Source organism: Lingula anatina, chromosome 2 (genome assembly GCF_051362555.1).
Source record: "Lingula anatina isolate TDL-2025a chromosome 2, LinAna3.0, whole genome shotgun sequence".
Lineage (NCBI taxonomy): Eukaryota > Metazoa > Brachiopoda > Lingulata > Lingulida > Lingulidae > Lingula > Lingula anatina.
Genome location: NC_141768.1, coordinates 13,576,149 through 13,602,585, shown reverse-complemented (window position 1 = coordinate 13,602,585; position 26,437 = coordinate 13,576,149). Strand labels below are relative to the sequence as shown.

General features: G+C 36.2%; 1 protein-coding gene and 1 long non-coding RNA gene across 5 annotated transcripts; one reads left to right on the top strand and one right to left on the bottom strand.

Annotated features, from left to right (window-relative positions):
• The first annotated feature begins 162 nt into the window (after positions 1–162).
• On the top strand, positions 163–24,235 carry LOC106155573 (uncharacterized). 4 transcript variants are annotated; one of them, XM_087006122.1, is made up of 5 exons: positions 163–271; positions 551–653; positions 20,626–20,865; positions 22,598–22,689; positions 23,092–24,235. In XM_087006122.1, exons 3-5 carry the CDS (start codon positions 20,654–20,656, stop codon positions 23,148–23,150), a joined length of 363 nt encoding a protein of 120 aa, XP_086862248.1. In that variant the 5' UTR covers positions 163–271; positions 551–653; positions 20,626–20,653; the 3' UTR covers positions 23,151–24,235. The 4 variants fall into 4 exon arrangements, with proteins under 4 accessions (XP_086862248.1, XP_013385921.1, XP_013385922.1 ...); XM_013530467.3 differs by lacking the exons at positions 163–271; positions 551–653 and adding an exon at positions 11,158–11,421; XM_013530468.3 differs by lacking the exons at positions 163–271; positions 551–653 and adding an exon at positions 20,250–20,517.
• LOC112041610 (uncharacterized) lies at positions 23,748–26,079 on the bottom strand. Its single transcript, XR_015333124.1, has 2 exons — positions 26,005–26,079; positions 23,748–24,763 (listed from the first exon to the last, which is right to left on the bottom strand). It is a non-coding gene; the product is annotated as an uncharacterized LOC112041610 (long non-coding RNA).
• Positions 26,080–26,437: the final 358 nt, after the last annotated feature.

Sequence of the window (26,437 nt, the reverse complement as noted above, 5' to 3'; positions counted from 1 at the left end):
CACTTTTGCATAGTGGCGATGGGTTTGTTTGGGTGCGGAGTGACCGGTTTCAAAAAGACCCCAATGATCACTGCCTGTAGGTATAATTCAATAAGTAAACACAAACGTCACAAGAGAATAAGTTCATCGACCCGCTTTCGTTGACGCCTACAGCCCGTCGTCATTCCCAAAACACACAAAGTCGCAATCAAAGTCGCATCAACTATAGTTGTCGTCCGGAACTTATTAGTGACAACGTTAATGCCATTGGAGAGAAAATTAACGACCGAACGTGAGTGTTTCCAGCTTTAACGAGATGCTTTCTCTCATACACACACACATACACACACACACAAACAGACGCTTTTGTTTTTAGAAAAGCTGTCTGTTAATCTTCCCTCTTTAAAACACCATGCAGACTTTACACAGCGCACTGCACGTGGTAAATGTTTAGAGGCTATTTAATTTGAAAATCTAGATTAATCTTTGGTGTGAACCAGAGAAAGTGATACTATGCAAAGTAGCGGGAGCGTGCAGAGCACAGTGTATCCGGGACTATTTCTTTTTGCAGATATTAAATCGTTCGTCGTTTGAGGTGTGCAACACGGTCGGCCTGCTAGATTGGCTCATCTCCTTTACTTGCTTGCGACATTGTTCAGGGGACGTCAGCAACGGTAAGTTGTCTGTTCTGTCATCATTGCGAGGTACATGTACCTGTTGGTGAAGGAGTAATATCACTACAATTAGCATCTTTGCGTTTTGCAGTTGGTTAACCTCTTTCAATCCCAGCGCGAATTTTTACATTTGCTCTTGTGTGCATTCTAAATCCTCTATAAAATTACAATGTTCACTTTAATATTACCGGATTTTCGGGCTCATTACCTAGAAACTGTGTTCCCCACAAAAATAAAATTCCCCGTATAAATACAATGTTAACGGAAAGTGGTAACCAATGGAAGACACGGAAGATACTGAAACACAATGCAACTTCATTTACCTGATTTTACTGTCTTTAAAAATCTTTAATGGACTTATCTTTATTACGTTAATTGACACATCCTCAAATTGTAAGCAGTTATATAAAGTAAAAAGTTATGTATGACTGTATATATTTCATTTCTACAGGTGAGATATTACTCTTCACGTTTCTCAGACAATTTGTATTCATGACATGTTTAAAGTCAATTGGGTTTTGCCCACTTCCAACTTTAATAGCGTATTTCAAAACACACCATGCAATTCCTAGAAACGTGACTTGTTTACTCTAAAAATTCAATGCTCAGACTGAACATGGTTAGAAACAATTTTCCGAGCAATGATAGAAATTTCAGTCTAACGCGACATTGAGACAGAGAGCCAAAAATGGTATAGGGAAGAAGCCAGTGGTAATTCTAATTGTAATAAAATAAACTCTAATTGGGTATTCTCTACACATGCCAACGGTTGTTTCAAAGCTCTACAGTAGATATATTCTTTCTGTCAAAATCATTACAAAGGTTTTTTATTGATTGTAAGAAGATGGCTAGTACAGTGATGTTAATATTTTTCATCCAAAGTGATCCAGTTTCGGTCAATGTATGGTTGGTGCTTCGACAAAAAATATACGCATCAATACATTAAACTCTGCCTAAAAGTTGGTAAAAGGCAGTGTAAATAGTACCATAATTAGAATCTTTCGAAAATTTGGTGTGACGTACATTTTTGTACAATATACAGTATACGAAGTGGGTTGACGTTGAATGTTGACAGTTTAAGTGATGTATCTAAGAGGAAAGATGCGTAGGAAGACTGGTTTGTTAAAAGAAACACATTTATGTAGCCAAATGTTAACAAGCACAACGAAGCTCTGTTTTTGCTCCAAAGTAAATAAGAAAAGTCCATATGATTGATAATTGTCATTTATTAATGACGAAGCTAATAAAATACGTAGTTACAAAACTGGGGAGATAATATAACATCTCCCCAACTATATAAGTGCCATAATATAAAATTAATAAAGTGTAATAAGTGTAACCAAATTAATGAAGAAAATTATAAGTAATAACAACAGCTTAAGGAGCAAAAAGTTGGCACAAATAAAAATAAAAAAGGCCAAATTATAAGAAATAACAACAGCTGTAAGAGCCAAAGGCTGGCATAAATGAAAATCAAAGGCTTCAACAAATGCAAAAAAAAAAAAATATATATATATATATATAAAGACAACACAAGGCAGGTGACAGGGGATGGCGGAGGGTGTAAAATTAAAATAAAGAAACGCAAGAAATTATAATACTGTGAAGCTGCTGAAATTGCGTGTACATATCATCGCAGCTAAAAGGCTGAATGACTTCTCGCTAATGCAGCTCGCAAGAAGTAGTTTCCTAAAACTCATATAAAATTAACTGTGTGCCTAGATACACAGCAGCTAAGACAATTTGACCCTGGACATCTGTTATCACCTTGCCTTGGTCAACTACTTAAGATCAAAATGTGCAGACACAAGACCTAAACCCAGACTACTTCCTATAAACAAAGCGTAGATGGATTACCAACAAAGCTATTACCACCACTAAAAACAAACCATTTCCTACATAAATACAATTAATTATCTTAATTGTAGTTTCATGCTTGTATTTAATATTCTTGTTTTCCCTTAGATTAAAAAGGTACACAGCAGTTATATACAACAGGTGCACGTTGACTAAACTTTGATACACATTGGGATCTTTATGCACATATAAGTACTCTCGGTTTCGCTGAGAGAAGTTGAAAAAGTTTGACGTGTGATTTAAGACAGTTATGAAATGGAAGAAAAAATAACGATATGTGTGCGTCACTTTGCTTCCCTTGCGACTCATTCATTCAGGAGTACATAAAACCACGCAAAGGAAATGTCAAATGCAGCCGTCCTGTCGATTTGCTACTTGCCCGTAGGTTTAACAACTTACCAAATCTCTCCTATGTGTATACCACAAACCCCTGTTATTTCAGTGAAATTATTGTCAACGTAATTTCATGCAGTGGAATTTGATGTTTTAACCCAATCCTTTGACGTAATGGAGGGACTAAATGCTTGTTTGCGTGCAGCCTTGTTTCCAGCAGGCAAATTTAATTAAATTCAGAAACGAAGTCGCAAAAATTAACTGGTAATGATGTTCTTCGACATCTGGAGAATTATTTTTTATCAAGTCGTGTAGCCTAAAGGAACTTTCTTTGAATAGATCTAAATATGCGTGGACGTGCATTTAAAAAGTCACGCAAATGATTTCACTGAATAAGGCTAAGTTTTTACAGCACAACTTTCATAGATTAAAAAAAGAATCCAAAAATTCATGATCAACTCAGTTTCTTTAGAATTCGTGTCACAACACATACCCACTGTGTTTCGATAGCAATTACAAGCATCTCTCTGGTTGGTATAACCAGAAATGTGTAATCACCCTTACAATCGATAATAATCTAAGTGATGTTCTTCACGTGATTGTAGAAGGAAATCACCGATGAAGACAGATAGTCTCAAAGGTGCTGTTTATCACATGACACGAAATTCTTCCTCGAGGCAGAGCAATTGGATTGTCCCAAGAGGCCTGTCCATCCTCTATATACTGACAATGTTAACAACTTAAATGTTGTTTAAGGTTTTTTTCGAGTGCTCTTGAAATCCGTTATTGTTTCTTGTGGTTTTTTTGTGTACTAACAGTATCATCGTCAAATTAAGTGTTGCGAAGGACAGCATCAAAGGGTCCATTGCCCATTTTTGTGCTTTAAAAAATTCCCGGAGTCCTCTTGAACATGCAACAAATACCTTATAGGTATGGTAGCACCAACGTGAATGACTGTGTTTGTTGTTATTTATTAGATATAACCTCTTATTTTACGCCATTGTACGACAGAGATTGTTAAGCTTGTCGTTCTTATATAAGAGGGCCTCGAAGAAGCAGGAGACGTATCACAGCACCGTAATTGTTATGCCTTCACAAAGTTGCAAAGTGCTTCACAAGGATTTTCTGTTCGCTACATAAAGGTCTTAGAGCGTTCAAAAACATCTTAACGCGAAATTCCTCGTTGTAATGAAAGGTTTATCTTGAAAGCTTCACTCTGTAAGGTAACTTAATCACCTGGTACGCTTCATGTACTGCTTATCCGTCATTGATAAGACATATTAGCCATGTGCATGGACGAAAGAGCCATTAAGTTCTGGTTTGATACATTAAGTGCTCTCTTGAATATCTACCCTGAAATGAATAGGTGCTTCAATCTGAATTTACACATGTTAAGTTCCATGTAGTTATCTGAACAATTTTATCAATTCGGAAACTTTGGTTGCCGGGATATTTAAACTGCTGTAACTATGCAATGTCTTTGAAGTGTTTTTTATCCAATAATAGTCTGTTACTATCCTTTATTCGCGGTATACTATGTAATAGTAGATTGCATCAGAATCGTTCCCAACATAAGATTTTAACACCTCAAAGGATAACTATTTTGATTCAGGGAAATTTTTTCATAATACTGCCTCATGTTATAACATTTGGCACGACATTGATTGAATAGTTTTATGCTATTTTTATGGATATAAAAATATATCTATCATAATTCATTTTTAAAAACAACTCAGAAAATATCTATTAAAAAATGAAATTTTACATTCTCCTAGTTCATGGTATAAGCTTTGGTCAAAATATATGTAAGTTTGACCCACCAACTTTCATTCCATCCTTGTGGCTCTCACTACAAAAAAAAAAAAAAAAAAAAAAATGCGCAATGCCGAAATAAGTGTTTTGTTCTCCCTTGGGTGTGAACTTTAAACATGGCTAGCACAGTTTGTTCACATTTCAAACAGAACGGGGTAACATTCTATATCAGTAAGGCCAATTATGAACATTTTTAACGATTTTTGTTTGAGTTCACTAAAATATGTATACGACAGATATAATTCGATAGCTTACGAGTTCTTTTAAAATATTAAATATTAAATTCAGAGAGTTTTTCACCTGCCCTATGTTTGTTCTATTAGCCAAGATGCTGTCCAGTCGATCCGAATTGGTCTACACAACAAACAGAAAAAAATCGATGATTAAATTAACGTAGAATATTTTTCATGATACTGCTTGCTTTTATATCATAATTTAGGTTTTATTATATTCACTTTGCAGCCTCTCACTGTTAAGGCTGGAAAACATTGTTAAACCTATGTTCAAATATTTTCTCCGTGCAATTCCTATAAAAATTGGAAACAGGTCTCATTATTCTTATATCACATTAAATTATGTTTACCCTTTTATTATTTAATAGCATAATTGGAGATAATGAGGCGCCATAGTATGGTTTTATTACTAAGATGATTAATACCTTTCTGAAGTACATTGTTTCTACGCAATATCCCATTACTGAAGCATGTCAAACTCGACCTAAAACAGTCACAAAATTGAAGCAAACTACCGAGTAACGTAAAAGAGGGGTTCAAAAGCGTCGGCATAGTTCATTGTAACAATGTACATGTAACAATTCAAACTATTGTCTTGTTTGCAACGTTAATTTACATGCGGTTCCGGAGTCTCTCGACCCCTAAATCGCCTGGATATTAGAGGTAGCTTCAGAGATTTCGGAAGGCTACCTCTTGTTGTCTTCAAGCTGTATTTGGGCTGAAGCTTGTGTCGTTTATTTTTGTGACATGATCATGAAATTATTGGTGTAAAAAAGGTAATTTTTCTTGTGTAATCATGTTCACAACATTGATGTAGTAAGATGTGATAGTAGTTTAATCCAGGTTTGGTGGCTTCTGCCACCATGCGACACAAAAGACGTCAATTTCTAACAGTACTACCCTGACATACCGAAAAAAAAAAAATAGATGCAAACTACGCGCGGACGGTAGCCAAGCGTAAAGATTCGCTGGTTGGTTGACGTGCTGATTTGTGCAGAGCAGGAAACCCCTTTAAATGAAGCCGGAATAATTCATCTGATCGACAATTTAAACCCAACATCAAACGGCCAATTGTATCTGCGAAAGAATATGACAAGGTATTAACGATAGGTTACATACCCAAACGGTGTAACAGCTGAAAGATCAGTGTGAACTTGTAATTTAGGATCGCACGATATATGCGTGTCTAGGTCTGAGAGGCGTGGGCTTTGAAATGCGTGACTAATATGGAACTCATTAGGCCGGTTCTAACAGATAATTCTCTCATCTGGTACAAAGCAAGATACCCCTGTGAAATTTGCAACACTGAGACTTAGGTATGATGCTCTCCCTATACCTACTTGTACAAGATAAGGAAGAAAACGAAGGCATGTGATGTAGTGCTATAAAGATAACAATGAATTATCCCCTTTCATAATTGGCATTAAAATGGGATATCCTAAAGAGAACTGTCGGTTAAAGAGTGTTATGACTGATGTTAGAAAAAACAAACTTTCCTTTCGTGCTCAATCCGTAAGCTGACAGGATGGCGCGATACTAATCGTGTATTAAACGGCAAAATGCACGTTCTATAAATAGACGATTCCTTCAGAAAAACTCGTTACAAATACCGATATTTATCAAGGGGGTCGAACACGCAAATTCCAAGAAACCCTAACAGGATTCGCGTCAGTGCTGGCGTGGCTAGTGTGAAATTTAACTGTCGATTACAAGGCAGTAATATATTATTGGATATTGTATATGATATATGGCCTAGCTATATGCCCACTGTATGACTGTGGAATGGAGGAAAAACTAGTATAAATCATGCAGATTTTCGAAATGTAAACTTGACCTAAACTTGACCTATAGATTGTTATCGTTAGCATGTACCACTGATGCAAGTGTTTCAGATTGTTTAAGCCGACGTCGGAGGTTAGGGTTTTTTTACGTTGTGTATTCGGAGCGGCCTACATGTATGTCAAAGAGCATGTACCACTGTCCTTAGTTATTTGTGAATTGTTCATATGACAGGATAAAAGTGATAACTGGTAGTAGAAGTATTAGCGCTGCATTTATTTCAGAGATGATGGGATATGTTTAATATATAAATTATGCGAGCAGAGCAAATTTCTCTCCAGCGTATACAAATATGCTTCAAAGATGGTTGACAAATGAAATATACACAAAAAACTAAAAACGTTAGTATACAGTTCGGCAATTTAACACCATCATCAAGTATAATTTTATTTTGAAGAAGTCTGTACATTTTGTTGGCTGACTTGCATGCTTCCTTGGCAGTTCTCTTGTCCTCCTAGAAAGCAAAGGTCACACTAGGTTGTTGGTCTCTGGATAAGGACGAGAAGGACACATAATGTGGTAGTTTTAGATGACTTAATATTATCTCCTCATTGGCACAAATCGCACTGTGTACTGCGACAAACACCACAAGAAGATGCCTGTTTCACTGTAATGGTTTTTCTGAGTAGAGGCAATCATCGTGCAAGTCGTGGGTAGGTACCATCGGGGATGAGAAAGAAGTAAGTTTTCTAACACGCATTGGCGTCTGTATCGAGTGGGTTCTCTCACACTGGAATTTACGGAGAATGAAGCTGGGAATAAGGGCCAGTTTTGAAGTCCTTTTCAGCTGAATTGATATTACCCTTAATCATGATCACCAGGCAGCAACATTAGAGCTAAGCACTGTATTGACCCTTGTAGATCTTTCCAAGATGACACAGAATTAAACCTAAACCGAATATTCTTTACATGCAGGTTGGTCCATATTAAAATGTTCGCAATATATTCGTTTGTTAATCCATTAGATAATTGATCGGTTGATTTCAGTCTTCTATAAGCTTATTTGTTTAAACTTCTTCATTTACGTATTTTATTTCATATTTCATTGCACACACCTATTATATTTATACTCAATTTTGTCTGTCTCTATCTAAAAGAATACTGTAATACAGGGAAGAATAATACATTCTTATGTACTTAACGGTGTAGACAATCAACCGTTGTCAATCTGACATTGAGACTCAAGCAGTACCACGTATTAGTCTAATGGATATTGTCAATGGCTTAGTAAACTTATTTGAACTGATACCGGATCCAAGCTGGTGACTGGGTCTTAAATTGTGAAATATTTTGATTTCGCCTTATCTCCTCTTCGCCAATCTAACTTTATATGTGTATTCGTGGCGCTGGAACCGGTTTGTATGAAAAAGAACACATATAAAAGCCAGTACTTTTGTTTGGCAATTATATCACTTTGCTGACCTGGTCTTCATGTTTAGAATAGGCTGTAAGGAGAACGATTGTGCATCATTTTCAAATGACTTTTTTTCTGATTAAGTAAAGTAATATAAATAATGCTTATCTTCATTTCAAGTTTCGCATGGCGTTTAACATGGTATAAGAGATACAGGATTCTCGGATTGCTGTGATCTATTCTAAAGAGAGGGCCCCATTCCTAATAGTCGATAATTTCACGAAATTCATTATGGGAAAGGTTGAACTTTAATGTCAGTATTGTCGTCTTGATGCAATGTCTTGATGCAAATAGCGAGAGTTAAATTCGTTTGTCTAAAATTTGGGGCGAGCTGTACTCAGCACGTGCTTGGCAAACAAATATCAACGGACTTTAAGGTAGAAGAGCATTCGATTTTGCCATTAACGAGTAAGCGACTGTATCTGTTGGCGGCTATACTGCAGCATATGATTCTCTTGTGGTTACACAAATTGTTCCCAAGAAGTGTTCCATCACTGTAGTTATCCAAGAACTTCAAAATAAAGCATTTGCCAAGAAGCATACACCTGCAAACTGACAATAGCTTGCACGTATTTACTTGTCTGTTTTCTGGGGAAATAGATGAATTGTAATGATTGTCTAGCGGTGTTCAACCAACCATCCACTCAATAACATGCATATGTGAAACGATTCAGCTGCTGTGAGATCTTATCAAAAAGAAATCACTTGGTCGGTGCATAAAATTAATGTTTATCCTTTTGGGAGCTAAATGATTTTGTACACCGTTTAATTACACACTTAATAAAGATTGGACTTAATAGCAAGGTTATCTCATGGTAAAAAGCTCTCTGCTTGAAAAGTAAGTCATTTGTCACTAGGATATAAACATACAGTTAGTAAACAAAAATTGCTACCAGGCAATTAATTTCTACTGTGTGCATCTCAAGACGAATTGGTTCATCTATACTGATGTAGGTGGTCGCTGTAGTATGCAACGCTGGAATTTCTTGTTAGCAAAAGTTATGAAGATTATAACAAATTCTAGCCCAAAAGGGCTAACTTTTTATTTAAAAAATCTAATGAAAGATTGATAAAGACAATTTTGATGAGCAATCATTTCCGTTGCTGTGGATCACGCCGTGTTAAGAGCTCAGACAACCAAACAAAAGAAATCACGATGCGGATATGAGTGTTCTTCTTGTTTTCGAAGTTACGCACTGGAAAACAGGTAAAAGTTGAGTCATCCATTAGATAGTGGAGATAATACTTTTGACAATCCTTTCAAATTAACGAACAAATACAACGTGATAAGGCGTTGAATGTGCAAAAATAGATAATGGTATTCTACCATCTGTGTCGCTCTTACATGCCCTCCTTAATTCCATTCCTAGGAAGAACCCTCGTTTTTTTTCACGGCAAAAACAAAAACGGGAAATATGTGTCGATTATTGAAAACAACTATACCTCTGTTCGTGATAAATACAATGGATATAGAGCATCCACTCGTAAGTTAATGACAACCAGACACAGCATGTGAAATACGGAAAGCATTCGAATACACGTAATTGTGCTGACGTTTATTACAAATTGTCAGTAAACAGCTTATTTTCAGAGCTCGGCACTCGTACCCCAAGGGGTACTCAACTAAGTATTAAGGTTGTATCTGTCTCCAAGAATTAATCCTACCGGCTTCTTGTGCTCTATGGATGCCGCATATTACACGGCATTAATAAAACAATTTTTAACAATAGGCAAGTCGGAGGGGTGTCGCCATTAATCCATTAACACGTCTCCAAGGAGGTGCTCAGTTAGCACGCGAAACACGGTTTTGTGTATTCGGAAGGTTGGAATTGATGAAATGACATATATGAATAGACGTTTGTTGTCTTAGCTCGTCTATCTCACCGCTTTTGATGACACGGTAAAATATAAATAATATTGTTTACCATGCAGTTTAATTAGCGATACCAGACCTTGCACAAGGACGCCAAGGGGTTCTAACTGTGATCTGCCGAGCAAACGGAAGTCTACCTCCAGGCTCTGTCTTTTGCGATGTTTGGTTTTGTTAATAAGACAAACACTGTTTCAAATAGCTAAATGAATATTGCAGTTTTGAGCTAATATTTAGATTTTGATTAATCCGTCATTGCTATTCTCCAAATAATTTTTAACAAACATTATAGCTGCATCATTGGTAATGGAAAGATGAGTTGATAAATAAATTGATGAATGCACAGGTTAACAAGTGACTGCGAGTTCTTCGTTTTACATTGAAACATTCTGCTTATTCAAAGTTTACTTGAATGAAGTACGCGTACTTTAAATTTGTCTTTCATAATTTTTAGAAATCTCCATGCGTAATACATGTATGAGCACTACCAACAGGTAAATCGAATAAACAATTTTTCATTCATGCAATCATACATTTTGGTTTATCCACCATTGGACATTTTTTCATTGAACATTGATACAAACATTTGTTTTAACAATTCAGCAGCAAGCTGTTCCATCCGTACATAAAAGTGTCCACGTTGAGAGAGGTTTTACTGTGGTACAGACCCATGACATATCAATAAATGCAAAGGGCAATAGGGCTTCGCCAATGTTGTACTAAGACCCAAACTGGTCAAATGCAGTTGTGATACGTCTGCATGTTTATGACTTTAATGAAGAGGCAATGATTTCCACACAAAACTTGAATAACTGCTGACTGTGTCACCGACTAAACATGCGATGCTACGCCTACATTGGTACATTTACATTACTCTGCTATAATACTTAAGCTTTGAAGTAAATTTGTTGGCAAGCAATTTCTGAGATTTGCTACTTTTCGTTTTCGAAATAATCGGAAGTCTATTAGGTACAGAATTAACCCCACTGCTGTATTCATTTTTCTTCATTATTGGCAGACCAATCCTGTGGAAAAGTACAGATTACAGATAGTAATACGTCATTTTATTTCGCACGTGATGCCCGAGTGCGTGCTAAGATACTGACGTTGTGCCACAAAGTGCCCACAAACGAGAAAACAAGATAACTAGCGAGAAGGGCTTCGTATATATAGGGAGACGTGGACTTCAAAAGAAATGATATTCCTGTCATACAGTTGGACAATTGGAAGCATGGCGCAGAAGGGATTGTTAGTTTAACTGATGTTTTCACCCACTATAGCAGGGAAGGAGTCGAGCTACGTGTGGATAATTTTCAACGAAACAGAGAAAAGACTATCTATAACGGCAACATACGCGTCCATCCATCATTTTGAAGACTTACAAAGAAGAAACACTTCAACTTTACTCAGGTAGACTATAACTTTTTCCCATTTTTCCACGAAAATTATCTTATTTTTAATTTTGTTGGTTTTGCTCTGGTTGTTTGGCAGTCAGTTTTTTTTTTTTTTTTTTTTTGCATTCAGATGCAGGAGGGGAACAACGTAGATAGGGAATATTTACGGTTCATTCAAGTTCATTGATTAGGAAATCAACCATGAAGTAGGAAATTCATCTAACGGGAATAAAACAGCAACGTTCTGTGACATTAAGATACACCGTTCTTTTACTGTTCGAGTTTGTCCATATCATGTATGCAAAAGAGAAAAAGTTCTAATTGACAATATCCGGACCTTTGAAATCAATTTGGCGTTTTCCCTTATTTTCCTGCTGGCATAGCATCAAGTATCTCAATGAAAATGAGAAGACAAAAGTTGAGAAGCTTGTTAAGACAAAGACATGAAAAGAAAGACAATTCACTGAGTTTTGATGAATTTCGTAGCCATAGCTTTAGAATTCATTTTAGAAATACATTTGTAAATCAAAATTTCCCCAAAACAAACAAATCACATTTCTTATCATACACTGTAGTTATCATCTTTCTAAATTTATCGTTAATCGTTTAACTTGAAATGAACGCAGTCATATTGTTATTCATTTCTTTTATCTTTAACGCAGTGGCGTGATAGTAGTTTTTTGCTTTGTTGATCTACAAAGATACACGCAACCTAAACGCACAAAGAAATTGAGACAGTAAGATTACCCGTTTTAAGTCGAGAAAAGTAAAAAGTTAAACCTTGAAAACCTTGAAACAAACCTTGAAACAAATAACCTTCAATTGAAAAAAATTCAGACCCTTTCACATTGTTTTTTAATTCAAATTTCGTTAGTGATAAGAATTAATACTTTGAGTGAACAAGAAAATTTAAAATTTAGATTAACATGCTACCGTGGGTTTCATGACAGAGAATTCAGGCCCGTAGCCAGCAATTTCAAAAGGGGGGTTCGTTTTCTGAAAAAGTGGACCTTTTTCCATAAAAACATCATGTACCTAGATCAAATTTTACCCAGAGTGGACCTTTTCCCAGCAAAAGGGGCGGTTCTTTCGAACCCCCCGAACCCCCCCTGGCTACGGGCCTGGAATTGCTCACATTTCGGACCAGGATACCTGTGTTAATAATTCTCTTGAAAAACCTTCGTTGATTGATTGAAAAATCCTATGGGCAAAATGGGTAAAATCGCTCGCTGCTCTCCTCACCTTTTGGGCAAGAGTCTTCTCAGATGGATGTCCCATATCCACTGTTGTACAGTGTTGTAAACGTGATCAGAACTAGAGTAAGCATGAGTGCGCATGCCTCAATGTCAGTTTCCTTCGAAGGCTCAGAATGCACAGGTTTCTATTATATGCTATTTTCTTTCATGTTCTATTCTTTATAAGCTATTGAAACGAGTGATGTACCCTAAAATATTATGAGATATACTGAAACCAACGTTTTGTTTCAAAAACTTGCGTTTTACAGAAGAACTTGAAAATATTATGTTTTTGCTTCGTATGATTGAAAAGCTTTATTTTAATGAATGTTAATGATAAGTTCCCGTTTCTGTAGTGATCTAAATATCAAAAATGTAAAACTAGGAAAAAGGGATAGCGGAGATAATAAGAGCTCAATGAGAAAAATGACCAAAAATGCCAGGCACGACAATTCATAACTATTGCCTTTGAGCCCCATATTTTTTCCTGAGAGAAGCCTCTTCAAAGATCAGTGAATCAATTACACCAGTCACCGTGGGACCCGCTATCGCACTCCATGTTGGCTTGGGGAAATTAAATCGTCTTGAACGTGAAATAAAATGCTCTGGACTTCTAGGAAAAAGTCCAGTTAGTCATTAGCGCCTCAGCACGTTTTAGAGGGGGCGTAAAATAATCTTTCCCGAAAAAAATTTTAAAAAATGATAATAAATCAGCTCAAACCCCATCCGTGAAGGCTTGGTTCATATCATGTCAAATGAAATGGGTATATTACTGGAGGGTATAGCCGTTTAATGTATTTAGATATGATTTATCTTGACGTATGCAAGGTGGGTGTGAAGTACCACCGGTTGGGGAATATTATACAAATATATAACTCGTTAAAATCAGACGTCAAGAAACCCGTTCAAGCCGAAGTAAACATGTTCTCTTTTCGTTAAGAAGCGGACTGTTGCTCTTATGGTGGGCGTTTTTTCTTCCTTTCTTTTTTTTTTTTTCCTTTTTTTAAGGAGGGGGGTGGGATAAAATGTGATTGATGTAGGAAGTGTCTATCCTATATGATACGATGTCGTGTGAAATGATATATTGGAAAACAACACAAAAAATCACGTTGTATGTGTAAAATACACAGAGACCACACATTATAGTAGGAAATCGATAGCTTTTAATTTAAGTTCTGTTAACATTAATATTTGGACACCTGAAAGTAAATTTGGGCAGATACAATCCAATTTAAAAGGCATTGATTAAAGTGCAAAATCCACGGATCATTTACGGTGATCTTACTCGTCTTTTAACAAATTTTTTCAGTAGTATTGTTGTTAACTATCTCATAATATGATCTTATCGAGCACATTGGAGAAAAATGCATAACTGTTGATGTATTTAGATATTATCAGTTTTTTATTCATAATGTAATTTATGGACACGTTTCTTCAGTCCGCTTGAACTAAACGTGCTGTACAGAAATTATGTCACTTATTTACTCGAGTCGCATAAGGAATATTAAAGACATGCAACAAGGTTAATGTATATTTGAGAAAATCTTAATACTCTTCTTCTCGTTTTGTTCGAGTTTCCTGGCAAAGCAGATAGATTGGGTCACTATAAATCAATGTCTCACAATTCCATATGAGGGTTTTCACCTATTTTCAAAAATTTGGTTTCAACCCGTTACTGCCTATTAAGAGATCTTGAAACGAAAACCAGGATTTCACTCTGACTAAAACAATGACTAAAATCGTGGGTGTATCTGGTATGTACTAATACGGCAAAATATTGCATATGCATATGATTGCGTACATTTGCCCTTCAAGTCTGCTCTTAAATTAGCTTAAGAAGTCATCCTTTCATCCATCCTCGTGTAATGACAGCACGTGTATTACTAATGTACGCTGAATTATTTATCAACGCACGGCAGCTTTGCCATCTGAATAAACAGAAATAGTCGAAGACAGGCGCCGTCAGCAACTTTGCATCATTAACGTAAAGTCATTATCTTCTGCGAAGACAATATCAACTTGTGATGCAACAGGGCTTATTGGCATTCCATTGTGCAACTCAATCCCAGGCCCCATGGTTTTCATTGAGTTTCCATTGGGAATTTAACTCTTTACAAGCTTCCTTACACGGTTCTACTTGCCTATTGAGAGGAAGTGAAACCATCATTCGGTCTCGAGTTACCCATCAGCATAGCGAGCTCGGGCCAATGTGTCACTTTTGCAGCAATCTATGTTATTATGTTTTGCGTTAAATGCACCACGTGCTATTAGAACAGTTGATTTAGATCTTTTATGTTGTGCATAACGTGCATTATATTGCTTAAGTATGGAGGATTTACCTTTTTATGTTTTGTTAAGCCCAAAAACTTACTTGAAGACCCAATAAGGTAAACATTTGTTACGCTCATTGATTCTCAAGAGCAATACAGAATCTGTTCTTTAGATCTATTTCTACTACGTAGATCACATTCACTGGTAATGGTCATTCGCGTAGATCTTCCGGTAGCAATGAATGGTTATTTAAATTCTGTTTCCGATACAGTTTTGTAGAGGCAACGCTCGCATTTGCATGGTTTTAGCGTCCTCCGTTGCCAACAATACAAATTTTTTCTTGAACTCTGACCATGGAATGATTGTTGTTTTCTTCAGAGTCAATGCCTTGGCTTTTTAAAAACATTCTCTTGTACTTACACCATTAAAGCATAAAGACTGAAAGCAAAGATCCCTACTGTTATATGATAAAGAGTTTACTTGCCCATTTACTTACATGTCAACAAAACATAAGCAAAAATAAGATACAGATAAGCCTTATGATTTCTGAAAGCTATAAAACCTCACTAACAAAGTCGTGCCCTAAACTGGTTTAATGCTTGATAAATTCTTTGTGTGGACAGACAGCTATCCCTTTTTAGTTTTCATATAGAGTTACATGTTTCCATATTGGTACCATGGGTATATAGAATGCACTCCTACTAGAATGCCAATTCTGTCTCCTTAAAATGCCTTTTAGTCTTCCTCTGTTATCTGTTTCTAGTGAATATTCAGCCTTTGGTTCTTACCTTTGTTGATATTTAAAACGATATCCATATACTTGGTGGATTGCATAGTTTGCAGATGCTGTGTTGTGAAAACTAGCTTACAGGTTACAGGTGGTTTAATCTTTTATTATTATTTTGAAAAATAAAAGCTGATTTTCCACCAGATAGCGTAGTACATTCAGTCGTGTCGTTGGGACGATCTCTGAATTGGCCTAGTAAACATAAAGAGGACATGTTAAATGTCAGTTAGTTATATAATCTTGGATCCAAAAAGATGCAGTTCTGGAGTTACTGTTTTAATTGGGTTTACTTTGGACAATGTATTCTTATGAACACAGAAGACTAAGATTTTTTTAATCTGCAACCTATAGACTCACTTGGGCGCTCCGAAAGATGTTTTAACTGTGATGTAAAAAAAACAAACTTTAAATGCCGTCATAAACATAGTTGTTATTTGGGTTTTGACCTGTTTCGTGAACCAGAAAAGAACTACGAAGTTTCTCCAGAGAAATCAAAACAGTTATCAAATTTTCAGTTGTGGAACTGACTAATGAGTTATTATTTGCATGCATTAGTTTTGCGATATAGCCTCTACCTACTGATACATGCCTTCTGATAAATGGCATCGCAGGAAAATATCTTACACACGTTCTTAATTTGAAAGATGTTTTAGCTGTGATGTTGTTATGCACATATCCATGATGTCCACAGATAGAAATGTTGGAGAAAACCCAAAACCAATTTTCAAACATGATTTTTTCAAAAATCTATTGATCCTCCGTCCGCTTCATCAACTCAAAAGGAGCAAAAATTCTATCAGTATTTATTCCAATTCACTGATCCATATCGCCCAGGTGAAATCAATTGCCAATTACTGTTCTGTAGCGACACTTGCCGACAGAAATCTAAATCATGTAAGTGATTTGATTAACTGGTATTATATCCATCTGTCTAAATATAAAAGGTAATTTGTCTTCCACGGTTGGTTTGGTTCGTTGTCAGGAACAAAGCTGTTTGCCTTCTTATATTGAAATGGCACAGCATCGATTGGATTTACAGGTAGTGATACTTTTTTGTTTCGTTTCATTAAATGCACACAGTACTCGAGGCTTAACATTCAGTTTCCCAATAATACCACATGAAAGAAAACCGTTGAAGTGAATTTGTGGAGAGTCGTTGACTGTTCAGCGAAATCCGTGTGAATAGCAAATAAGATATGTATTTTGTATCATAATAGGAAATCGGATGTAAGCCGCACGTATAAAATGATACATAGATAGTGAATCTGTGTAAACTTGTTCTAATTTTATATAAATCGATTTAAGTCGACGACTGTCCTTTGGGGGCGTTACAACAATGTTTAAGTGTGTCGATCGCAGATTATCAGTAGTTAGAGAGATATTGTGAAACCTACATCTTAGCCTTTATGATCTTTGAAAAGACATATCAAAACGGTCAAACGGGATGGCATATTATTTAATCGGAAATTGAAACCAGCAAAAAGAGGCAAACATACCAGTCATACCCTATTTTGACTAATTGTCACGAACTGAAGGTCATAAAAACAATAAACTTAGAGTAGTAAGTGCATTGAACTTGCTTTATCTCAAATGAGCGGAGTTACCATCTATTCGGTTCTACCTCGTGTTTGAATGAACACCACATTTATTGATATTTATAAGGATATATGTCCTTGGAGGATATGATTAAAAGTACAGGCTTATAGAGATCTGGATCCAAAAAAAATAAATGAATGATAACGTGTTATATAAAGCACATCGTGGTTTGCTCAAAATACTTGTGCGCGCTCTACATACTAACCATTTCTTTTCCTTTTTTTTAAATAAATATTTGGCCACTGAAGATAGCGACACTTTTTTTCTGAATAACTTCTAACGCGCCGGTTATTCATACGCTTACTCTTCAAGTAAGGTGTGCACTGTGCAGCCAAGGAAACAACTTTTGTCGTGTTTATTGAATCACTGTTGCACATTTTGCGTGAAAATCCTATCAAGGCACGCAAATACCAGATTGTTTTACAAGTGCCACTGACTAATTTACGCCATGTGCAGGCTAACAAAACACTAAGATGAAACTGCAGTGTTATAAGTGAACGGCAAGTTTACGTTTCATTTACCTATTTCACCTATGAGCAAGTGTAATGTAGAAGTGTAATGCAATTGGGAAAAAGACCTGGATTACTTTGTGCTTGAAAGCAATTATCAGGAGCGGATCGAGGCTGTCTTTTGGGTCTTCCGGAGGACGGTCAGATTTTCAAGTTTACCTTGATGGGTATCTAATTTCAAAAATGGAAGAGGGATCAACAAAGATAATTTGGAAGACTGTCAGAAAATATCTCTGGATCCGCCCCTGATAATACGTAGCCTCTTGCAAGTGAAGCAGGAACCTCGAGACTTTGTCAGTCCAATATTAAGGCAAAGGGAAAACAATTTAAACGTTCAGTTATATCACTGCAATTACATTTATGTGCTCTATGTATTTCCAATTTTGTTTTTCAAAAACTATGTATCAGAGTCACTTAATTACTATATCTTCCCTTATAATGGTTTAATATGTGGACTATTTAAACAGAAAGGAGAGTCTTTCTGAATGCATAATCTTCCAGTCACAAAGATATGTATGTATAGAAGAAAGTATTTTTCAATTAAACTGAGGGTATATTCATGACCACTAACCCCGTCATTTAGCCCCCCCTTAACGAAACACTGGTTTTTAATACTCTACGGGTACCAGCAAATGTGTGTGTGTGTGTGTGTGTGTGTGTGTGTGTGTGTGTGTACTGCAGTAAGTAATGTTGATCATTCTTGTGAGTAAGCGTGTGACCCTGCTGATACGATCAGTTTATCAGTGATAAATGAAGACGAACAGGGAATAGCTCCAATAATTCATTTAATAGCGCGTCACATTAACCGGTATGAAATTACTTCCGGCAAACGTGATATCTCCGATAGTAGAACGTCCGAGAAAGAGATAAAACCATCTCTGCTGGGCACACTTCCATTAAGTACCGTATCTTTTGCTCTGTTGATCAGATTTACAATGCGTATGTGTAGGAATCGGAGGAATCGTGTCATTCATTTAAACACTGCGTGCATGTGCTGATAACAAAACCTTGCTTGGCAAAGCACTGTAAAAACGTAACCAAGTTGAAATTATGCTGTCGACAACCTTTTAAAATCGGTTCTTCTATCCCAATTCCTTGAAGACTTAACTCGAATCTTAAATCTATGAAAAAAAAGGCATGTGTTAGCGTTTATAATTCCATTTTTGTATATCCGATCTATCATACATCTTGTCACAAGGAGCCTCTGTACGTTATCTCGTAGGTCAATTATTGCGTGATTTTCTCATCACATATCTAGTTCAAGTGCTCCAGAAATGATTTACCGATACAGCTAATCAATTTTAATGTTTACGCACTCATCTTCCTTTGTGTAGAAGTTAAATCTCTTTGTCGCTACAAGTTTGCTATCAAAGTAGGAACAGTGCTCTAAACAGTGCTTTGCCGTTGTGGATAACAAAGTTACCGAGTACGATCCATTAAAGGTTTAAAAAAATTACCAACAGTTCAAATGATATTACTTAAGATTGTTGTATCTGTCTTGTCCCAAAATTACCAAAAGTACCTTGTGGGAATACATACATCTACATTTTTAGCATATTTGCATACAAACCTTCAAACAAACAAACTTACAAATTGTCGGACATTTTACTATTCCTTTAACAGCTGTTTCAGAAAAGAACAAAGCCCAATTAACCTTTGTATCCATACATCTATTCCACATCATTTCATCAACGTACATTCGATGCTAAATGGTAACAAGTGTTCATCTAGAAGCATAAACGGGATTTATAAGCTATTGGTAATGCAAGATGTCTCTTTCAGATAATTTGTTTTTCGGCTTGCAATTTTAAATCTACAAAATACATCGCTTTATAATCTTTATATCACTGTTAAATTATGAAAATGTTCCGTGCAGCGAAAAGTGTTTTCTTATTTCATAATGTGTGAGAAGACAAAGCCCGTGCGTCAATTTGTGACCTTCGCAATGGCGAGTTAAGACAAATGGCTTTTCTTAATACCATTGCCAATCCTCAATCCCTCGCATTTTTGTCGCGTTGGAAAATACGCTTTCTTAATTTGCATTGCATTCAGGAAATTTTCTAATTTTTAAAAGGTTGTATGGGCAGTCTTAATCTTTACCTCATTTCAAAGATCCATTTTCTATTGAGCTCAATAGGCTGGATAATAAAGTTAACCAACGGTAGATAAGTGGACGAAACAAACTATATTTATTGTTCAGATAAAAACTGAAAAGTAACACAAAATGTTTAAGGATCAGATTTCGCGACAAATAGATTTTTTGTCTTTTATGCCAGTTTTGTTCGTTGTTCAAATATGCATAATGCAGCTCATATCAATAATTCATTAAAACGTCGTTGATACTGCATGGAAAAAGAGTTGCATTTTGATTTAAGAGAGATATCCTAAAACAATTTGCATTTGTTCAGATTACACAATGTTCATTATATGCCCATTGCTGCGGGGGCAGGGGAATTCGGCGGAAGTTTTATATGTTACGTTCGTTTCACTAACTATAAATTGGATGTAATCTAGTGGAAGTGGAATCATATTCCACTAAAAAGCGACCGTCGTCAAATCGTCTAATGCCTGTGGTTTTAAATAATCATAGCGACAATAAAAAGGATGTAAGTTTCCCGTCTAAAGCAAGTGCTGAACCGAGAACAGAGCAGTTTAGAAGCCGCACAATATTCCTTCCTGCCAACGTGACACATTGACGACAGGTGTTGACGAAGGTGAAAAGACCAAATCAACACGTTTTGTCTCTAATTAATCAGGCGATAAGCCGATCTGTTGTAGTTTGCACGAATTCTTTTCATTGTATTATTTTTTCGTCTTAATAGGTGAGCGAACACAGAAAGCGCTCCTTCGATGTTCACGATTGCAATGCACAAGGGTATCCTAACGTTCCTTGTCTTTGTTGGGCTGGTTTCTCTTCTGGACGCCTTTCCTGCGGCACTACAGAGAGACGCAAGAGCTGGATTCAGAAGTCACGATCCAGGTTACGGACATAATTTCGGTAAAAGGAAAGCGTGGTTAGAAACGATGCGGAATAGACTGTTAAACACAAGAGAGAGCGAAAGGTAAGATTAACAGATGTACACAAAAGGGACATTTCAGCAGATTGTATTGAATGTTCATTTTGGATAGCCTGTGGTTATGTCAGTTACATCCTTTTAAGTATCTAAATCACATTCATACGCAAACCGCAAGTAATGTATGTAACAGCTCATTCTGTATAGGCTTGGACATAATAACGATATTTTAATTTTGGTATAAGCAAAGTGGAAATGGGTATTTTTAAAACATGGAACTCGACGGAGTGATAGTTTGAAAATATTTGGGCCCTGGAAATTAATTTTAATGTTAAATACTCTGCGTCAAAACCTTGCAGTCTGTCTTTTTTAACTAGACTATACTTCGGTATTTGTACAACGACAGTTAACTTACGAGTCAATCAACTTCATCCAAAAAAAGATACCTAATGCAGCTTTTATTAGTGCGATGTAAAAAACCTTATTTTAATTCAGCTGTTGTAAGTTGTAAACTGCCCAAACAAAAGGCCTATACAAAGTACAATGTTGAAAAACGTTTTGTTTTCATCTTATTTAGGGCCTATTTTCTACTTTCGATATAAAGATGGATACTTTATGCACTATCGCTTTCGAAGAGTAAATACATCATAAACGATCATGTTGAATACGATCAAGTGGATCTAAGGAAATTGGAATTACGATCAATTTGCCCCATATGCTACGACGTGAGTGAGCTGCCTACTCTTCCATCTGCTCTACTAGATTTTACAGCTGTTTTATTAAGGCGTATTATGGAATACTAATTTGATAACCGTATTTAATCATTCATATATATATGAACCATATATATATGGTTGCCATGTATTACTTACGGAAGAAGCGCGATGACCTGCAATACCCAAAACTTAGGGGGTAGTTTGCACGAAATAATTCATGAAACCGGTTGTATTTATACCATTTTAGTCATTCACTTATAGGCCATTTGCACATGCACCTCACTCGTCCATACAAAACGAATGATGTATCCATGCATATTTTCCAAATAATATTTTTAAAATTTATTTGGAAGGTATCTATTAACTCACTACTGTCACCGTTATCATCATAAGGCTGAGTGTATGGTCTCGAATTCCTATTTGTTTTAATCAGTTGTGTTTGAATGAGCACCCAGAAATCTTGAAGTCTGTGCTTGCTCCTATACATGTACGTGTTTTGGATGAGATGGGAGTGGTCACGACACACTGCCCGTCTCAGCCCTCACATCTCATGTGGGATATCAATTTACATGGCATTGAAATCAGGACACATTGTGTTAGGAGTGCAGCGAAAGCATACTGGTATTAAAGCCCACTCTCTGGCCACAATGTGCGCTAGTAGTCTGTTAGAAAAGTGTTGTATCACACCTATACATTTTAATTTTGTATACTATTTTAGAGGCCCCTGATATAAGAGGGTAGTAAAGGCAATGCTGACCCGACTTTTTTTACAGACCCCATTGATTTTACCATCTGCCATGCATTCATTTCATTTTAATTTCTTTGTATGTTTGAATAAAACGCCCAAGCTGCACTATTGAAATATCTGTGTAAATATATGTAACACGTTACATATTTGTAACACGTAACGGCAAATAGTGCTGCTCTGTATTGGTTGATTGTATGTTGTGCACGTATGAGTACATAAACGTTACCATGCACTTTTGCTTGTCGTGATCTTTAAAACCATGAGTAAATCCATATATACTATTATGCTTTTGATAAATTGATGGTATTTATTTCAGCCCCTTAATGACCAACGAAGAATTAGCAGATTTACTCAACGAATCTTCACAGATCGCAGATGTTTTTGTAGATAGAATAGTAGACACAAACCGTAAGTAGTCGCCGAAAGTGAATAAATGGTAAATGGCTATAGAGGTAAATAAGTAAGAAGTAAAATATTTAATCATAAACGATTCATTACCACCTTTTTTATAAAAAATTAAGGGCATAAATGAACACAGGGATCTCGGTGATCAACAAGCTACTAACATAACAAGTCTACCTATGCGTGTTTTCTTCCGTCTGCTTTGCAGGGTGAAAACTTGGCGCGTAACACGCGTCATCATTTTGGCGTGTGGGTTAGTTAAAAGAAAATTACACTGTAATTGAATATAAGCGACCCCCCCCCCCCCAAATGTTACTGAAATTTTCATGTATCATGGGAGTAAGAATCATCTGACATGGTAGACATTTCTTTTCATTAAATGTCATTTGGGTCTATCTCTACTTTCAGGTGACGGAGTAGTGACGCGACAAGAGTTGCGATCGAAGCACCTGATAAGTCAGCTGTGAAAAAAAAGCAACCGCCGGAAATTAATTGCGGATCTGAACTAAATTGCTTTATTTTTATACTCTCATTGGACGACAGACGCTGCTGGATAGAAAAGAACATATTCGGGGAACTGGGTTAAAAGCGTAGAACATGAGCCGGATGAACTTTGTTTGTTTTCACCATTTAATCTATATGAGGAAACCAGAGTAATTCAGAGTGTAAAGTACACATTTGTAGTTGTTTACGACAAAGATTTTATGTTTAGATGTGCCATTAAAATTTGAGCAATTATTCACCATTTAGCTTTTTTTGTGATTACTTTCTGTTGTTATTTAAAGAAAGAACTGATTTATCTTGGTAGATCGAAATTAAACAGGCTGATTGTACATGTATTAAGGTTTAATGATGATGCCGAGTTGTGTGAATTCTTTTTGGTCATTCTTTATGTGATAGTTTTAAGTTTTCTGACTTCTATATGTAGACCATGGTTTTTATTAGATATTGATTACGGTAAGGTCATAAAACGTTATGCATCATGATCAGCGTGGCTTGTTTGTTAGTATGTTTTAAACATGTAGACCTAGTACAGAAACATGCTTTCATGTTCTAGACATGTATGGGAGGAAAATAACCCAACAAAAATATTCTCTTTATTGAATCAGTACAAATGGCCCATTAAAAATGTCAAGAGCAACACATTTGCAAAACAAAATACAACCGTAAGTATCATCTCAGTGTTTAAAATATTTTCTGATAAATATGATAATAAACTGATCACAATTAGAGATGTTAAGTACGTACTTTCCATCAGAAAAAGGAAAGAGAAGAAGTAATTTCAAACCAACTAAATTGGAAATCTTGAATTTTTTTCATTATAATTTAGTCATATGATCTTTTTGAAATACATATTAATACGTAGATGGCAAACAATACTAGTCAGCACAAATTTACAAGTATTAACTATTGGTTGATAATTAGCTAATCAACCCTATCTGTTATATAACGGATAATGTTCTTTAGATTTAAGTAGACGACTGTCACGTCCAATTCTACTCCATTTTCAAATAAAAGTTGTTCAATGCTTTTGTCATTTTTTCGATTCTAATAGCGTTGTTGTCAATATGCTCTAAGACTTAATATGCAACTAGAATAAAAGCAGTGTGAGAAGCAACCAGTGAACTCAACTATCCCAAACGTATGAAATGATATATTGATAAGAGCTACAGTGTTGCTTACATCACTTTCACTGGATTCCATACACCTACTGTCTAAAACGTAACACGCTCATTGTCCATGTAATTATTGACCCATTTCAAACTCTTATCGAAAAAAAAGCATTCACGCTTTAAAGGTATTTGTAACTACAAATGTATTTCATTCCTCTTTGTTCTCATAAAAGACAAATCGTTTGGGCGGTAGACATGTGTATCATATCCGAACTGACTGACAACAATCCTCTTCATACCAAAAGCAAGAACCAGAACGCCCTCAGGCCAAGTGTAGTGTGCAGACTTTGATACAGATGAAAAGAAACTCGGTAACTATCACTATTCCCGACATCCTTCCATTTTGCAGCGCTCCTGATTCCAGTGACACAACGGGGAATCGGTTTTCTGCGTGGACCAACGTGAATCTACAAAAACAATAGCAATGACAGAAAGAATAACGAGGCACTGCTTTTTCTAACAATCTGCATACAATAAGGTGCAAATTGTTCAAAAAATAATCAAAACCCAGTAGTAACGAAAAGGGTGTAGAAGTCTTATGGTCATAACTGGCTCTCACTACAAAAAACCAAACCAGTTACTTGGAAACTTCTGACCACTGCTGTTATGGCTGTGTGCTTAGTCAAGCGAGTAGTATCCATTGTAGTAGTGGTACATATATTAATACCACTGTTAGAATTATATGACAAACTAGCAAAGCACTGAGAGAGCGCAGACCTCCGCCAAGACAGCAAAGTCTGCATCCAATGCTGTTTCAACCCTAAATTTTTCGATATTTTTGATGATTGATTATTGATTGATTATTGATCCGGATCACCACCAAAAGCTTATCATCTGTTCCTTGGCCCACTTCTGACAGTTCCTGAAAATTTCATCAAAATCGGTCCATAACTTAGTTTTTTTCTTATTGATTATTGATTGATTATTGATCCGGATCACCACCAAACACTAATCATCTCTTCCTTGGCCCACTTCTGACAGTTCCTCAAAATTTCATCAAAATCGGTTCATAAATTTTTGAGTTATGTTGATGACAGACTAACAAACAGACAGACGAACAGGGGTGAAAACATAACCTCCATGACGGAGGTAATTAAATAGAAACCCTTAACACAGGGTGACAACTCGGAATTATCGTTTGCCCGATTTATATTGATTCATACATCGTCATTACTTTATAGTACGCGTAAATTGTACTAGTACATGTATGTACTCAGCCTTCCACATGTATCATTAGTTGTCTTATATAGAGATGAGTTATATATTTTATGTCGACTGCCGCTCTCCCTAATTTCACAAAGATCCTATGCGCAGGAAAGCGGACATTATGGAAAGCTCAGTTTGCGCAATATACAACACAAAACACAGATAAAGGGCAAATATCATATACCGCGAATAAAAATGTAGGGTAAATACGTAATAAACCACTTTGTGTTAGACCCTTCTGACAAAATGACTTCGACAACTTCTGATAATCAGGATAATGACAAGACAAACGTGGAACAATTAAAAGAGGGAACATTTACCACAAGGGATCTTCCAATAATGGAATTCTGGCCTCTGAGTCATCTGGGTTAGTAATTTCCTTTCTTTTGCGTTCCCATTTTCATCGCATAAAATGTCATCAAGTCTGGAAAAATAGGCTTACCACGCAGAAACCCATCATGCTGTCTTGTTACAGAATTTGTGGACGTGTCGATGGTAAAGTCCACCAGTAGACGTATGTAAAGCCTCTCTTCTGGTCCTCAAATCAGAGGCTCTGTTCTGGTCCTACACCTGTAAATGTCCATCATGACGTGTTCTAACGTGTTCCCCAAACGTGTCCTTGGCTGACTCTATTATGGTCTCCAATATTTGAGGTTTAAAACTTTGAGAGGCTACCAAAAAACGTACGTAAACTGAATGTTGGAAAGAAATGCATTTCAATTATTTAAATTGTATTATATTTGCTATAATATATTCTCAGATTTTTAAAAGAACACAAAAGTTTTGCTGCGTGACTACCTTTAGGATGCTTAATACTACTACAATGGTTATGGCGTTCTCTGCTTCTTGTTTTCAAGACAGTTACATTCGTGGGT

Coding starts and splice junctions, on each gene's coding strand:
- LOC106155573 (XM_087006122.1), top strand. CDS start 20,654: ATGTTCACGATTGCAATGCACAAGGGTATCCTAACGTTCCTTGTCTTT. Junction 20,866..22,597: donor AACACAAGAGAGAGCGAAAG/GTAAGATTAACA, acceptor TATTTATTTCAG/CCCCTTAATGACCAACGAAG. Junction 22,690..23,091: donor TAGAATAGTAGACACAAACC/GTAAGTAGTCGC, acceptor CTCTACTTTCAG/GTGACGGAGTAGTGACGCGA.